At 41.4% G+C, this 17,525-nt stretch overlaps 1 protein-coding gene across 14 annotated transcripts in view; it reads left to right on the top strand.

Annotated features, from left to right (window-relative positions):
* Positions 1-17,525, top strand: part of CCDC91 (coiled-coil domain containing 91) — a 341,267-nt gene that overhangs the window by 84,105 nt on the left and 239,637 nt on the right. For all 14 annotated transcript variants that reach the window (XM_042844407.2, XM_042844444.2, XM_065570750.1 and 11 more), the window contains 3 exons: positions 13,295-13,464; positions 14,617-14,823; positions 16,069-16,173. In XM_042844407.2, coding sequence (XP_042700341.2) covers positions 13,295-13,464; positions 14,617-14,823; positions 16,069-16,173 — 482 coding nt within the window. The remainder of the gene's footprint in view (positions 1-13,294; positions 13,465-14,616; positions 14,824-16,068; positions 16,174-17,525) is intronic.

Consider the following 17,525-nt stretch of genomic DNA (forward strand, 5'->3'; position numbering starts at 1 on the left):
ATCTCTATTGAGATATGATGCACTCTAAGGGAAAAAAATGAAGACTTGGGATTTGTATATATCATACAGGTATCATGGAATTATGTGAGAAATTGCAGAGCCATGTGATAGATAAATATATGCCATAGAAATGAGAGTATCTATATGGTAAATTTGAAAGGCATACATGCCAATACATGTTCCCAGGACTTTAACATTCTAACCCTTGAGCAATTTCAAACAGTTTGCATTTCTAGTTAAAAAGTTAACCCTCCACAGAAATGTTTAATCTTCCAGACAAATGTAGAATAACTCTCCAACACAAAATAATACCTACCTGCGGCCTAGGATGGGCATGATCTAGTCTTGGGCCAGGGATCGCTTTTTTTATATATAACACTGAAGATTTTAAAAAGCTAGGATTTATATGATTTGTAAAGGGGAGATTCCAAGCTTCTTCAAGTGCTGTCCCAGTGGGTGCTCCACTTCAAGTGCCGGTGTGTCCTGGTGCCATCGATCGGAGATTTATGGTAGCAGTGTCCGTGAGGGTCGCATCTGCGCAGTAGGCGTCTCACGGTGCCGTTGCTGCCATGTCTAGCATGCGCTTGACCTGAGCCCTCCAGTTCCTTCTCAACCTTCCTCAGCTGAAGAGGGAGCTCTGGGGCAATGTTCACCACTCCTCCCATATCTTTAGAAACAATAGTTTAGATAGTTAGCCAGTTAGAAAGTTATGTTTGTGTTTTGTTTTGTTTTTAAAGTTTTACTTCTCCCGGTTTTACCCTCCTTGTAAATTCCCTGCAGTGGGGTTGGTTAACCGTTCAAGATGCCTGGCTCCCTGGGCTTTAAATGATGTGGCTTCTGGTGCGAAGCAATGCCTGTTTCTGACAGGCACTCCTTTTGTGTCCAATGTCTCGGTGAGGCACATATTCCACAAAAATACACCCACTGCAGCAACCTGAAGGCGAGAGCCCAGTGCGACTGGGATCTCTGCCTCAAAATGATCTTGATGGCGAAATCTCTCCAACCAGAGATGGACCAATGGACCTCCTCTCCGAACACCCCCGCCTTGAGGGGCAGGAGGCATGCCTTCCTCTAAAAGACTGAGGAAAAGGGCATAGCCGTCTCAGCAGAGAGCACCGCAGAAACATGGGCGGTTCCTTGCCAGGTCGCTACCCCCGATACTGATATATGCTCGGGTGAACACCTATAACGCTCTGGGCACCTCCAGTACCGCCGAGATGGAGTCAAGGCACGGACGGAGACGTATCTCCTCCATGGCACTGGGCTCACCTGTAAAGGACTCTGTACTGAACGTCTCCTCAGTCACTATGCCTCCATCTTGGCACTGGTAGAGAGAGCCAACTTGGCACCGACCGCCCCCACTAAATTGCCATCCCATCTGACGGCACCAGCGATGGCATTGACAAGAGTGCCCCCATCAGCACCAATGGTACCGACATCAAAAACGCCACTGAACCTGCTGCAACAGAGAGACTTAGCTACCTTGTCCCCTTGCTTGGTACCGAGGACTCTCCTGAACATTGCAGCGGGGATCCCCATACTTCTCAGACTGCTGTACATTTGTCCAGTGAAGATGATGTGCAGGGACCCATGCACCTTCTCAATGCATCACTCATCACCAAAAAAAAACAAAGACCACCCTGGACCCATATGGGGTCCAAACATCCTTATAATCAGATGAGTCAACCATGGTATGAATCACCGTGGATGTAACCACTGATGGCCTTCCCAATCCAATGGGCACATTGGGAACCCTGGGCAGCTTATAGGGGCCCTCACTCCAAACCACCCACAGCTCAGAGGAGAGCTGAGATCTCACCCTTGGTCCCCCACCCCGCAGCCAATGGAGGCTCAGGACATTGGGGAGGACACTGAGACAGACACGAATCAGGAAGCAAATTCTCCTGCACACAACTCTTCCTCCTCACTGGAAGAAGCAATTATGCCTCCGCTGCCTATCTCGGTGGATGACTTCAGACAGTTCCAGGAACTGTTTAAGCAAGTCGCCCAGAGCCAAGACCTCCCGTTGGAGGAAGCTCAGATGAGCCAGCACAAACTGGTAAAAATTCTGCAACCTTCCTCCACTTCCAAGATCGCTGTGCCCATTAACAATGCGATTCTGGAATTGGCAGAGACAGTCTGGCAGACACTGGCCTCAATACTGCTGACATGCAAAAGGGCAGATAGGAAGTATTACGCCCCCACCAAAGGGGTAGACTTCCTCTTGTCCTACCTGCCTCTCAACTCCTTGGTGGTTGATGCCGTCAATCAACACAGTCAACAACAACCGTTTAGATTGACCTCTCAAGATAAGGAACAAGATAAGAGGCTCGACCTCTTTGGACGAAAAGTTTACTCCTCCGCGACATTTCATAGTCGCCAATTATTCTGCTCTGTTAGCAAAATATGATTATGATAACTATGGTAAATTGAGTTCTTTCACTGAGGAGCGTCCAGAGGAGAAACAAGCATAATTCAAGGCCTTTCTAAATGCAGGACAACTTGTGAAAACAGCCCTCCAGGCACCTTTGGACGTCGTGCATACTGCAGCCAGAACCATGGTCATGTCCGTAGTGGACTTCATTTGAGGATTTACCTTTTGACCAAGAGAAGTTGTTCTCGATCAAGACGGACCAGGTGCTCCATTTGATGAAAGATTCCCGAGCCACTCTGCGCACTTTGGGGATCTACACCCTACCTACAAAGAGAAGGAGGTACCAACCTTATCAGAGGCCCAGAGATGACGACTCTAATTGACAGCAGCAACACCCATACGAGAGCCAAAGACAATGTCAACGTTTGCAGTGACGGAGAGCATCTCAACCATTGACTTCTCGATCAGCTCTGCCCAAACCACAATTTTGAAGTTTTGATGATGGGTCTGGATAACCTCCCTCACCAGGCAGTGCTTATACCCAATTTGTCCCCATGCTTTGGTCACCGCCTTCTCTCATTCTACCACCTCTGGGCATCAATAACCACTGACCAATGGGTGATAGAGATTGTACGATCGGGATGTACCATCCCCATTACCTCCCGAACACCTACCGTACCCCCCGACCCCGTCCTCCTTCAGGGACCTTTCTCACGAGTACCTGTTACAACAAGAAGTCAATCATACCTTCGCACTACAAGGGGAAAGGGTTCTACTCCCACTATTTCTTGACTCAGAAGAAGAATGAGGGATGGAGACCTATCTTGGATCTCAGGAAGCTCAACAAGTTCGTACACACTCAAAAGTTCAGGATGGTCACACTGGGTACAGTACTTCCAGCGCTGCAAAAGGGGGACTGGTTTTCAGCCTTCAACTTCCAAGATGCTTATTTTCATATTACTATACATCCTGCTCACAGGAAATTCCTGCGATTCACAGTAGGACATAAACACTTCCAATACAGAGTACTACCATTTGACCTATTCCCTGCACCAAGAGTTTTCTCCTAAACCCTACCGGTAGTAGCGGCACATCTATGCACACAGGGAATAATGATTTTCCCTTAACTGGATGATTGCCTTCTCAAAGGCCCAACTCAACAAGAAGCACAGGACACAATCCAGACGATCATACTGTTTAGCGATCTAGGGCTACAGATAAACGAATGAAAATCCACTCTAATCCCTGTCCAGCAACTGGACTTCATCGGGGCACATCTCGATGCCATAAAAGGCAAGGTATCCCTGCCTTTGAACAGATTCACAACTCTGACAAACTTTATCGCAGAGGTAAGAGTCAGCCCCCAAACACCGGTTTGTACTGTCCTGCAGCTTCTTGGAGACAGGGCCGTCACAATGTTCGTGGTATGACACGCAAGACTACATATGCATTGCATACAGGGCTGGTTGAGCTTGGTATACATACCCAGCAAGCACAGCCTGCACAAATGACTTACAGTACCACCTCATGTCCTGGACACTCTATAGTGGTGGACAAGACCAGAAAATATATGCGTGGGCATCCCATTCCAACAGGAACCCTCCCATCAGTAGTAATCATGACAGACGCCTTGCTGATAGACTGGGGTGCCCACGTGCATCAGCACACAGTTCAAGGAAAATGGTCTCTTGTGGAGATTCAGTTACACATCAATCTACTAGAGCTACGCGCAGTACGCAATGCCTGCAGACACTTCCTACCTCACATAAAGAACGAATCAATTTACATAACGACCAAAAACATTGCATGCATGTTTTACGTCAGTTGCCAAGGGGGCGCTCAATCTTACTCACTATGCACCAAAGCCATGAAACTGTGGAACTGGTGTATACACAACATAAACATTTCAGCCTCCTACTTTCTAGGCTGTCAGAATGTTATGGCAGACACGCTAAGCATGTACTTCTCTCGAGACCACGTATGGGAAATGAATGAGGGAGTTCTGCTATCTATATTCCACCGGTGGAGCACTCCACTCATTGACCTGTTCGCATCCCTGATGAACCACAAATGTGCAATGTTCTTCTCGAGAATGGGAATGGGACTATGAGCACTGGAGGATGCCTTCCTCATCACATGGGATGCACAACTCATGTACACGTTCCCACGAATTTCCCTGATACCACCTGTGATGCACAAGATGGGCCTAGACGAGGCCAAGGTCATCCTCATATTCCCAACCTGACCCTTACCTGATGCGCATGGTGATATGCACCCCTCAAGCTCTCCGTCGCCATCGGACCTGCTGTCTCAGAAAACAGTCACACTCTTTACCCCAATCAAATATGGCTCCTCCATGGTTCTAGTATGGTGAACTAGCCTGCTTGGAACAAGTCAAACACGTATGTGACCGGGATCCCAGTGGGGGCCAGCTGAGGTCACTCAATTAGGGTGAACTGCAAAGAATGCGTCAGATAATCCCCAAAACTGGTGGATATTTTCAATACTTAGATTTAGCAAGCCATCATAAAACAGCTTCTTTATTACCTGACTGGTTGTTCAGAAACCAACACCAAAAAGTAACCCAGCCTCAGGCCTCCATCCAGGTAGCCAAGTCAGATATGATGAAGATTTCTGAAAATCTTATTTCATCATATAAAAGAAAAGGTTGTACCAATCCCAAAGGATTGGACACATTACCTCCCAGGTTATTGAATAGTCCAGATCTTACCCAAATGCATGATCACAGCCAATTCTTATTAACTAAACAAAATTTTATTAAAAAAGAAAAAGGGAGAGAGAATGGTTAAAAGATCAATATTCATACAGATATGAGTTCAGTTCTTGAGGTTCAGATACATAGCAGAGATGGTGAGCTTTGTAGTTGCAAAGAGTTTGTTTAGAATTTAGTTAATAGGTTATAGTACAATGTGCAATATCATATCCAGGATGTACCAGCTTAAATGGGATCTCATCTTGCGACTCAAACTTCCCTTGATGAAACTTAAGCAGATCTGAGATAAAAAGGATCAGGACCCAAGGATCTTTTATACAATTTCATGTCTTCTCTGACAAGTTGGAGTCCCTCGGGGAACAATAGGCCCTTATTTCCTAAGCATCGTCGTTAATTATTCACACAGATTAATATAAGGCAATTTATCCATTAGGCAGTCTATCACCAGTACTTAGCTATGCGAATTAACATAAGACAATCGCCTGTTCCTCCACCATTCACTGATGATTTGCTATACATTTCAAAGAGAGCTGAATACAGAGAGATCCCGTGTTTACACTTCATTGAAATGCTAGGATGTTCTTTTGATCTTTGAATTATCAGAATACAGCATAGACAGGGACTGTTGATTACATTGTTGACCACTACCCATACATATGTAAATAAATAAACGTTATCTCCCCACATGTTTTTGAGGGTTGAATTGAAGCCATTCATCCTGCAGGATGTTTAACCCTTTCTGGACATGCGTCACAACATATTACTAAACAGCAGGAAAGTGACCATGAGTAATACTTACCTTCAAAAATGGAAGAGATTCTCCTCCTGGTGTTAAGAAAAACATGTGACGGCCTCCAAAACACCACTACCATTAGTGCTGGAATACCTACTAGAGCTGAAACGGTCGGGTTTAGCAGCAAACTCGATCAAAGTTCACCTTGCGGCCATTACAGCATTCCATCATGAGACTGACAGGACCTCGATCTTCACACACCCCATCACTAAACGCTTCCTCGCGGGTCTCCAGAACATTTACCCAGAGGTTCGTCAGCCTACTCCAGCCTGGGACCTCAATCTGGTATTGAAATGCCTCACCAGAATGCCATATGAACCCCTACCCACCTGTTCCCTAGTACATTTATCCATGGAAGTGACCTTTTTGGTCGTTATTACTTCCGCCAGACAGGTGAGTGAGATGGGGCTCTCATGACCGATCCTCTCTACACCAGTGGTTCTCAAACTAGTGCTGCCGCTTGTTCAGGGAAAGCCTCTGGTGGGCCGGGCCAATTTGTTTACCTGCTGCGTCCACCGGTTTGGCCAATCGCAGTTCCCAGTTGCTGCTGTTCGCCGCTCCAGGACAATGGGAGCCGCAGGAAGCGGCGCGGGTCGAGGGACATACTGGCAGCCACTTCCCGCAGTCCCCATTGGCCTGGAGCGGCAAACCGTGGCCACTGGGAGCTGCGATCGGCTGAACCTGCAGACGTGGCAGGTAAACAAACCGGCCTGGCCTGCCAGGGGCTTTCCCTGAACAAGCGGCGGCCCTAGTTTTAGAATCACTGCTCTACACAATATTCTTCAAAGACAAAGTCAGCATTTTTACCAAAGGCATCATTCTTTCAGATGAACCAACAAATCTATCTTCTTACATTCTATCATAATCCTCATGAGACTCCAACAGAGACCGTCTTGCATACATTGGATGTCAGGTGGATGTTAGCATTTTACCTGGAAAGGACCAAACCTTTCTAGAAATCTCGTAGACTTTTCGTTTCTACTACTGAGCATTCGAGAGGCTGTGCAATATCCATTCAGAGATTGTCTGAATGGTTCTTCGCATGCATTCAACATTTCTATCTTATTCGTAACGCGGACCCTCTTTCACACATCAAAGCGCATTCCACACGATCAGTTTCAATCTCTATAGCATTCCTAACAATGTTCTGATATTAGAGATTTGCAAGGTGGCCACTTGGGCCTCTGTCCACACATTTACTGAGCACTATGCTGTAACTCAACTCTAGCTCTACCCACCCTCCTCTCCTCTACTTTGGAGTTTGCCATTAGGACTCTGCGGTAGAGAAGGAACTGGAGGGCTCAGGTTGTGCGCGCTAGATGCGGTACCAACAGTACTGCAAGGTGCCTACTGCACATGTGCGACCTGTGCGGACACTGTTACCATAAATCTCCAATTGGTGGTGCCAGAACACACTGGCACCTGAAGTGGAGCACCCATAGGGACACACATCTCGAAGAACCTCAGTTACTGCACAAGGTGAATAACCTTCTCTTCTTATTGGACTTTTATTTTATGAAGAGCTCAAGAATAAAAAACTTTAAAATTGAGACATTTTTAGGCATAGGAAAGTTATTTTAAGTTATGTTAAGAGGTTTTTCATTACTCCTTCTGAGCTCCATTGTGGTTGGACTCAGTTACTGTTAGGGAGCCTGGCTTTATAGGACGAAAAATAGTCGCAGGTCCCCCTCCCCCCCCCCCCACACTCTCTTACACTACTATTTTAAACACTCGGCCCGTATGCTGAAGCAGGCCTACCTCATGTTCATATGTGGCCAAATTGGCATATTCAGATTTTGCAGAATCTAAGCTTTCATTTAAAAAAAATATTTTGAATCCTTGTGGATGCAAAAATGTGCTTGGTTTATGTTCGGAAGGTTAACCTGATGTAGAGATTTCTTCCTGAGTTTGCAGACAGCTTGAAACAAGGTTTCCATAGAAGTACTGATGGAAAAGGTTCTCCAGATCTTCAGTTAAGAGAGTCCAAAGGACTGTTACTCTTTTTTCACATGCACACATACTGTACTTTCTCTGGTACTTTAAAGGGATGCAAAATACACCTCAGAGAACAATGTTAGTGGAACAAGTGGATTATATCAATGCCTTTTCTGTTCTCTGGAATAGCAAGCTGAATTTTGAATGGTATCTAATACTAGTGGCACACGCCCTGAGAATTCAGGAAGACAACTATGGTTCTGTCTTTCCTCAATGGCACATACCCCTCAATACCTGTTTTCCAGTCATGACTGCTATTCCATCATGTTTTCATTATTCCTATAATAATTGGTTTCAATTCCTTTACCAGTAGTTCTACTTCCTCTATTTTGTCACACAGGCTCCTTGCATTGGTGTACAAACATGTTGTTTCTGCTTGACCTCATCCAGATTCCTTGACAGATTAGATAGTCATTTTACTATCAGCATCACCTACCTGACTGTTACTGTCATTAGTATTGGCATTGTCCTTCCTCTTGTTGTCCATTCTTCTACCTTCTGCTGTTCCTTTCTCTATTGTTGTATCTCCTTTTATTTCATTTTCCTTCTGCTCAGTATTAGAATCAAGCATGGAGATTACATGAGCATCCCCCAACTGTCTCCCCCAAATTCTAATTTAAAGCTCTTTTAATGAGTTGTGCCAACCTTCGTCCCAGATATCCCTTACCATCTCTACTCAGATGGAGTCTATCCCATGAGACCAGTTCTTTGTCCAGAAATGCCTCCCAGTGGTTGAACATCCCAAAGCCTCCTTATAGCACCACTGCCTGAACCATCTATTGTTCATCATCGTCTTGCCTTGCCTTCACTATCCTCCTTCAAGGACAGCTAGACTCCCACTGAAGACTATCTGAGCCACCATTTCTTTAAGCATCTTCCCCAGCCTGATGTAGTCTTCCCTGATGCATTCCATTGAGAATCTACCAGTATCATTTGTTCCCACATTGACAGTCAGTGGATTCTTTCATGCTCCCATTAGGATCCTCTTCAGCCTTGTGTCCACAATCTGTATCTTAGCATCTGACAGACAACACATCCTTCTGTTCTCCAGATCACCACTGGTGACAGGTCTGACTGTTTTTCTCCCCATTCATGTAGAACTGCCTCTTCCTGGTGTTGGTGCAAGTCTCAGGACTTTCCTTTTCTGTTCTTTTTGGCTGCAAGTCATCTTGTCTTCTGTTCTCACTTGCAGTCTTCTGTGAGTCTTCCTCTGTCCTCCTCAGACACTGAAGTCTGGCTATCTCTATTGTCTCTCACAACACACTGCCTCCCCTACCAGACTTTGCAAACTGAAAACAAACTAACACTCTCCAATAACTCACTTACTTCCCCTAAGTAGCAGGGGCTTGCCTCCCTTCTCCTCCAACAGATCTCCACTCAACTTCACCTGTTTTCAGCTCAAAGGAAGGGCCTTGTTTGCAAGAGAGATTCAGTTGTGGGATTTTATCTGTTGAACTGTGAAAATGACTAACATGAGCCCTTCTAAATAGTTAAACGGCCAATATTTTGTAACGCAAGACAGAAAATAAGTTTGTTTCAGGTTGCTACAATGTTTGCGGTGAGAGGATTTTTAAAGGGGTTATCTTCTCTTGGGATCTCTGACTGGGTTGAACATTTACACTCAAACAAAATGGTGCAATTTTTTTTTGGCCATCTTATTTTGTAATGGTAATTTGCACTACCATCAAAGATCCAAGAATACTGTTTTAATAGGCTTTGTCTGTTACTAATGCCTCTGTCGGAGATATTTACATTGTGTGCTGTTCAGTAGGTTTTTATTTAGCTTCCCTCAGTTGTCTTTTAGAGGACTTCTTTACAGCTTGGTGCTAAGCAAAATTCTATTCGGTAATTATGGAGTACAGTTCATAATACAAGCATTGTTCCATACACAAATATGGGCCATATTGTGACACCCTATGTGATCTGAGAATTATTTTATGACTAATTGCAATGGATTTACTCCTGGAGTTGGGTACTACTCAGTGGAAGTAGTATTTTGGAATTTAGGCATCTATTAGACGTTTTAGGTTGCACACATAAACACACTAAAGTCAAGAAATGGTAAAGTTAAGGTTGCACATGCAGTCTAGGCATTCAGATTGTTAGCATAGTACATGTGAATATCATAATCCTAGAACCATTTGGCTAGATGCCATTGTAATGCACCTTAGGATGTATTACAGAAGAGATCCTTTACTGTGACCCTTAGGACCTGCACAACCCTTAAGTTGTATTACAATGGAACTCCTGATATAACGCAGCCCGATATAACATGAATTCAGATATAACGCGGTAAAGCAGCGCTCCACGGGGGCTGCGCACTCCGGTGGATCGAAGCAAGTTCGATATAACTCGGTTTCACCTGTAACGCCGTAAGATTTTTTTTGGCACCTGAGGAAAGCGTTATATCTGGGTAGAGGTGTACTTCTTACAAGCAACATTCCCTAACCTCTGTGTATTTTTCATGGCCCCCAGAGACTGAACCAAGGGCTCCTGCTGCTAGAGATATTTTCCTGCTGTTTGGATAAAATCCTGGCTCCATTGAAATCAGTTAGTGTTTTTCCATTGACATAAATGGGGCCAGTATTTTACCTCCCAAGCCTACATTTTCCTTTTCTTAGTTTCATTCATTAATTTAAGCAGATCCCCTTAGAATCATCCCAACATTGTTCTTTAGCCTTCTTGATGTTTGTTTCCTTCAAGTAATTGTAGGTATTTATCCTACCACAGTGAATCAGTGATATTATTTACAATATTTAAAAACTGCAAGAAACCCATCCGGTTTATTTTGGTGGGGGGTAGTGGTGAGAAATTGGTAAAAACCAGCCTTGCAGAACTGGAGGTATGGTTCATCTGAGCTTTGTGCAACATCTACTATAGTACAGTGGAAGTCATGTGCATGTCTATTAATGTATCCATCAACACATACTTTGAACAATTTCAATATCTTATAATAAGCATCCTTTATATAGAGTTTCACTAAGCTGAAAACTGCAGTGAAGAGTTATAGGAAAAACTAACTCTATTTTGAATCACACATTAGCTGTTGCTATTTGTTTAGCTGGAAGAAAAGAGAATGGACTTTGAATAGATTCCATTTTTCTCCAATAAATTTTAAAAGATTTTTCCACTGGCAGTGGTTGATAGAGTTCATTGAGTGCTGGTGATTTTTTTGTTTTTTATTTATCTTTGTTCTGCTGTGTGCAAATTTTCTGTTTAGTTTATTCATTTGGGCCAATAACTATAATAATGTCTGTACTAAGTCTTTCACCATCTTTCTGTGTCTATGAGTAACTTTTCAATTTTTAGGACTGTTTTTCCATGTCCTTCTTATTATTTTCTCTCCTCCTCCTGCCCCCCTCCCCTATTCTCTTTTATTCCTCTTTCTTCATTCTGGGATTTTTCTGAGTGGAAGCACTTGTTGGTCGGTGGGATTGACTGAATAGAAACAGTTAAGATGGTAAACCTGTCTATATTTCTTCATCTGTTCTGTGTTATACATTAGGCTCTTGAGTTGTGAAGGGTCATCCATTTGCTGGGCATGCTTCATTGATCAGTACCAACATGTGAAAGGAAAGAGTGGACTTGACTGCAACAAGCTACTGAAATAAAATTGTACTATAGAATTAATTGTTGATCTTGGTTCGAAGGATTATTCTAATGTCAATAATCCAATGGCTGAAAGTTGAAGCTAGTGAAAACAAGGTAAATATTTAGTAGTAAGGGTAATTAACAATTGGAACAAGTGGATTCTCCATCACTACCATTTTAAAATCAAGATTGGATCTTTTTTCTAAAAGATAAGCTCTAGGAATTATTTTGGGGAAGTTCTATGTCTTGTTTTATACAGGAGGTCAGACTAGTTGATTGCAATGGTCCCTTTTGGCCTTAGAATCTATTGATCTGTGAATCCTGACAAAAAGTTTATGGATCTAGGCAATGTCAAACTGGTAATACTGGATCCTGATTGTTTCTGTTAGTATTTACAAACCTATGCATTGCTTCTGTGGCTCAAAACAAAGACCACTCATAAAGAGTGTGGTGCCATTTAAATTGTCAGTTCTAACCCAAGTGGTTTTGTTTAAGAATATGTGATCCCCTAGTGACTCTTAAATTATATTGTATTATTTCCATTTGGGAGTGAAAGAACTGTAGGATTTATTTTATTTGATTAATGAAGATGCCAAGATTGCAGCCTGGGGTGTCAGTCTCTAATTCTATTAATAGAATCTCTAATTCTGTGAATTTGATAACACTAGTTAGTCTCTAGTTCTTTTAAAAATGCATTTTAAATTAGCATTTTAACTTGTTTTGTGTGGCCCTCTGTAGACTATATGCTAGTAACCTGACCTTTTCTTCTCTCTACTGGAAAATCATATCTATGGCTGGTGTATCCTAGGGTACAGGCTTCCTAGGACCAATTTAAAAATGTTATTGATACAATCTCACTGTTTTTTCCCCATGTGGTTTCTAAATTTATTATTATTATTATTTATTTAGTGTATTTTTGTTTATTCCCCTAAAAACTACCTATGTCACTGTAATGTAGAAATTACGATGACCCACATACAGGATCATAGCTCAAAATAGGAAACTCCTGCCTCTGGAATGTAATGACTATGGAAGAGATCCGTACATGCAACAATAATTATTACACCTGTGTATTGTTGGATATAGGGTCATTGTATTTGTTGTCTTTTCTTTGTTCACCATTGTAGATTTAATGTATAAAACGTGTTTAACACATGTAAATTTGCTTGTCTCCATGTTGCTTGGTGAGATGTTTATCTAAATGTCTTTATATAAAAGCTGTCTTTTCTTTTTTTTTGATTTAACTAACAAAAATTACGCATCCAAAATGCCCTACGTGCCCTAACAATTGCATACCATTAGAAATGACTACCTAGTAGCAAAAAATAATCATATATAATGAATTATCTAAGGCAGTCAATAATTCAAAGAAGCAAAAGAGCCACTTTTAGTCCTCCTCCTCCATCTCTGCCACAAAAGAGCATATTTTCATCTGTTCCTGAAAACCTTGTCAACTAAATGGCTTTTGCAGTGTGCCTCAAAGGTTCTCAAGTTCAGGCAATTTCAGAGGAAGGGGCATATCACTAGCTGGTGATATCTTTGAGCGCAAAGGTAAATCGTACAAGCATGGAGAGTATGTCAATAACATTACTGAAGATATAAAACTATGGCAGGTTTAACTTTTATAAAGTCAAGCCAAATTTACACTAGTGTAACAACAACATATTTTTATCTCTTTGTTTGTATTGTATGATGTTCCTTTAATAACCAAAATTATTTCTGTTAGGTTCACTAGATGTAGATTTCAGAAACATGCACATAATCTACTAATATTGGACATTTTTTCATGTCTTCTTTCTTGCATTAGTATCTGAAGTCCATGTACCACAAAATATTTCTTCAGATGTTCTTCTGGAGCATTCTCTGTCTTCTGCTTGCCTTGTGCCTTCTGATTCATTCATCTTATCAGGTGATGATGTACTGACAGCTGTTCAAACAGCCAACAGTATTTTAAACCCAGCTGTTCTTAAAGAACAGGTAAGCACATAATCTTAATTTTATTACAGGAAGTTGATGTATTTTATCCCTTGGCATTGTATTTTTTCTTATCAAATTAGAGATTTTTTTTCCTTAAGGGACAAAAGTTGACTTTTGAGTAGTTTCTACAGGTGTAATTTCAAAATAAAGATATCAGTTACCAGTCTCTGAATATTCATTGTGAAGATGAGTACCTTTGAGATGGCAGAATATAATTAAGCTACAAAGCAATGTATGTTTTATCATTTATATATAATATTAGATAAAAATGTAGTTTAAATCCACAGTGAAATGCTTCTCAACCTCAAAACAGTAATTTCAGTATATAATTACTCTTTCTTAAATAAAAGATTTCTTTAAAGTAATTTGTGAGACATCACAATACTTTCATATGGTCTCCAATTAAGCTGCGTACATTAAAACGTGCTCAATTTTAAGCATATGCTTAAATACTTTGCTAAACTGGTACCATAATGCTGAAATACGTGAGGCATTGGCAGGAATGTTGTTTGGAAAAAGTATTGCTGTTAAAGCTACCAAAAATTTCAGAAGTAGTCCCTGCTTAAAAATGTCTTTTCTAGCAGCTTTAGAATTAGACAGTTACCTTAAGATTTACAAGCTCCCTCACTCAAAATTAATAGTATCTTACTCTTCAAGTATTCCTATTAACTTCAGTGCGGCTACTCATGTGAAGTACAATCCAAAGTGAATTAGGGGTAACCATCTGGCTTTTGGCAAACTGTTATTTTAATGGTATTTCAGATGCAAATGTTTTGATGGTAGCGCTTCAGACACAGGTCTGCTAACCATCATGTAATGTATGTGTTTTGGCAAACTGGCATTTAAATCTTCTACTGAAAGTAAAAAGCAACAGAGAGTCCTGTGGCACCTTTAAGACTAACAGATGTATTGGAGCATAAGCTTTTGTGGGCGAATGCCCACTTCGTCGGATGCATGAAAGTTATGCTCCAATACATCTGTTAGTCTTAAAGGTGCCACAGGACTCTGTTGCTTTTTACAGATCCAGACTAACACGGCTACCCCTCTGATACTGAAAGTAAGGTTTTCATAGCTCTTATATGAAATATAATTTCGAAATGTCTGTCATATATTTATGATGAAATAATATAATTTGTCTCTCTTATGAATTAGGTTCAGTTATCAGCCAGTTCTTCCTTGGATATCTCAATTCCTTCTTTGAGTTTAACGGAAGGAAAACCTTCAGAAAATTCAACCATCCCTGTGGGTGACTCTGAGAAGCCGGGGATAAATGGATCAAAGAAGCATCTTCAACCAACAGTTGCAAGTCTAGAGATTAAATTTAAAGATGCTGAAGAAGAAAAATGTAGAATTAAAAAGGTATGGCTGCTCTTCAATGCACGCAGAACTTAATGGTAGCAGGAGCTGGCAGTGGCACCCATAGCTAAGGTGTTTAATACTTTCCGTTACGAGACCTTGTTTTCAGTTACTTATAATTTTGCCAAACTTTAGCTATTCAGACTTAAATTTTCCATGTGGGGGTCTGCCTCAGGCTGTTTTTTGTTTTTTTTGTTTTTAAATTTAAGCAACAAATGGTTCAACTTATTCTAAGAATTTGGTTAGGGAAAAGTATTGTCTTTCCAGTGTGAAAACATACTTAGAATCATTTTGTTGAGACTTTTTAGCACCTGCTTGCTCTGGAACAGGGACTTGACATTTTGAAATTGGGGTTGCCCTGGGGTCAGACAGGTGCCTTTTGCTGTCTCTGTGGAAATCATGTTCAGTACAGCTTTGTAGGAGACTGGCAGTCAAATTCTTCTAATTACACATACAATGAATACACTACTGCCCAGGGCTGAGCAGTTCTTTCCTTGCAATTGCTTCTCCCAGCTATTGAGGGTACCAGGGCACTGGATATTGGAACTGAGTGGGCACACACTGGCTCCTGTGCTCTCAATGCCTTGCTGCCTGATGCCCAGGCAGTATGGACAAGAAGGAGGAATTTAGTTTTATTGGAATGTGGAGGTGTTAAGGAACAGAAGCAAGGACAGTGACAGACTAGGGGTGATAAGGGCTGAGGAGGACAGGGATAGGCTTGAAGGGCAATAGAAGCAGGCTGGCATAGACTGAGATGGAGACATGTTAGGCAACAGGTGCAGAAATACTGGGATAATGCCAGCTTACCTGACACCTCTTTAATTTGAGCCAGGGGATATTTTGGCTTCAGTAATGCCCCAGGATATGGGTGTGTGCTTTGGATTCCCTGTGAATCTAGCGCACAATTTTTTTAGATGGAAGGCAGAAGTTAATACATACAGTTATTTAATACAACACATGTTGTTGTTCATTTTTGGGAGATGCTTAGTGTGACCCAGAGGCCTCTGTGCCAACTGGCAGAGGGGTGTATAATGGTTACAGGGATCCCCTAGGTCTGTGATCTGCATGGTAGTTTGCCAGTGTGTGGCATTTGGGGTCTCATGAGACCCCAAATGCTGTCTATTTTTGCATAATAGCAGGTGTCGTAAAACCATTAGTAGTATAGCTAGTTTGGAATGACTTCCTGAAGATTGTACTTTCACATTTAAAAATAAAAACAAAAATCTGTGTAACTTTTTCTATTGTTAGGAGTTAGAAGATTTGATGGAAAAGCATAGTATCCTGCAAACAGATTTCTTGAAAGAAAAGGAAGGTGAATTCATCTCACACGAAGATCGCTACAAAAAGCTGCAGGTAATTCTGCTTCTTTTTCGCTGCTTGTCCTTCTGGCAAAGAACATGTGTAATATATGTTTAATATTCCATAAGTCCTGCATCTATGTATCTGTGGGCCTGATCCACAGCCTGTTAAAGTCACTGAGAGAATTTCGGTTTATTTTTATGGCCTTTTTGGAGCGGTCTTGATATTCTTCACTGGCAGGGGCATGGACTTAATGACCAGACTTTTTTATCTTCAATTGTTACACATATGAATGATTATGCTTAAAAGTTGTTAGCTGACTTAAATAGGAAGTAAAATAGTTTGAGCATCACATCAGAAATATGTGGATCAAAAATAAGTGTAACTAGGTAATTGCCGGACAGCAGGATAAAAACCACTTTCATCACATCAACGTCAAGTCATTGCATTAGATACATGCCCAAATCCCTTGACACCAGAAAGAAAGGTTATTTAATTTCTTTTATTTAAAAAAGTTTTCAGTATCATTTAGTTACCTTGGAATGGACTTAAAAAAACAAAAACTCTCAAAGGTTTCTCCTGGGGCTCCAACATTGCTTAACTCTTGACATTCCTAAATGGTAATTGTGTTGTTTTCCATTACAATTAAGGTTGGCTACAATAAAATATATCCTCCATCAGGTAGGAGTGAATTCTTGGCTGCTCTACCTTCAAGCCATATGGTGATATTTTTTTCTACCTCTCTATACAACTAGCCTCTTGAAATCAGGAATCTTTGCCTAATGACAGAACTGGATATACTGGATCAGTTTGCTAACTACATTTTAAAAATAAAGTTCGCTTAAAATCCTTTCTTATTTACAAAGTCATAGTATATATAGATTATAAGGTTAATCACCACATTGTTCATAAGCCCAGACATTTGAATTACCAGCTTAACTTTTTTAATACTTTGAGAGGCTTTCTTTTGGTGCATGAATAGAGTTTAAGAAAAGGGACTACTAATCAGGCTAACAAGAATTGGAGTGTCTGTATTGTACATTTTCACTGTCAGATTTTACGGCTTTCAAGAATGCCAAATGAAAGGGTCATAGCCTTTAACTTACTTTGAAGAAAGACTCATGTACTTTCTCCTTCCCTCTTCTGTTGTCTTCAGGGTATAGTCTGAATCAAATCAGAGAAGAGAAGTAGTCCGACAGCTAAAATTACTTTCATGTAACTTGAATATTGGACTCTTTCTGTTAGTACAGCTATTAATGCCAATTCCTTTTGTCTTCCTCCTTTGGCTTCATAGCACTTAGGTCAACACCTGTGGCCACACACTGAGTAAACTTGGCTGCTGCAGAATACAGATGTCCGGCTTGCCAACAAATCTTTTTCCAGCAGAAACAGCTGCTTATTAGTCT

Source organism: Chrysemys picta, chromosome 1, assembly GCF_011386835.1.
Source record: "Chrysemys picta bellii isolate R12L10 chromosome 1, ASM1138683v2, whole genome shotgun sequence".
In the NCBI taxonomy this organism is placed as follows: domain Eukaryota; kingdom Metazoa; phylum Chordata; order Testudines; family Emydidae; genus Chrysemys; species Chrysemys picta.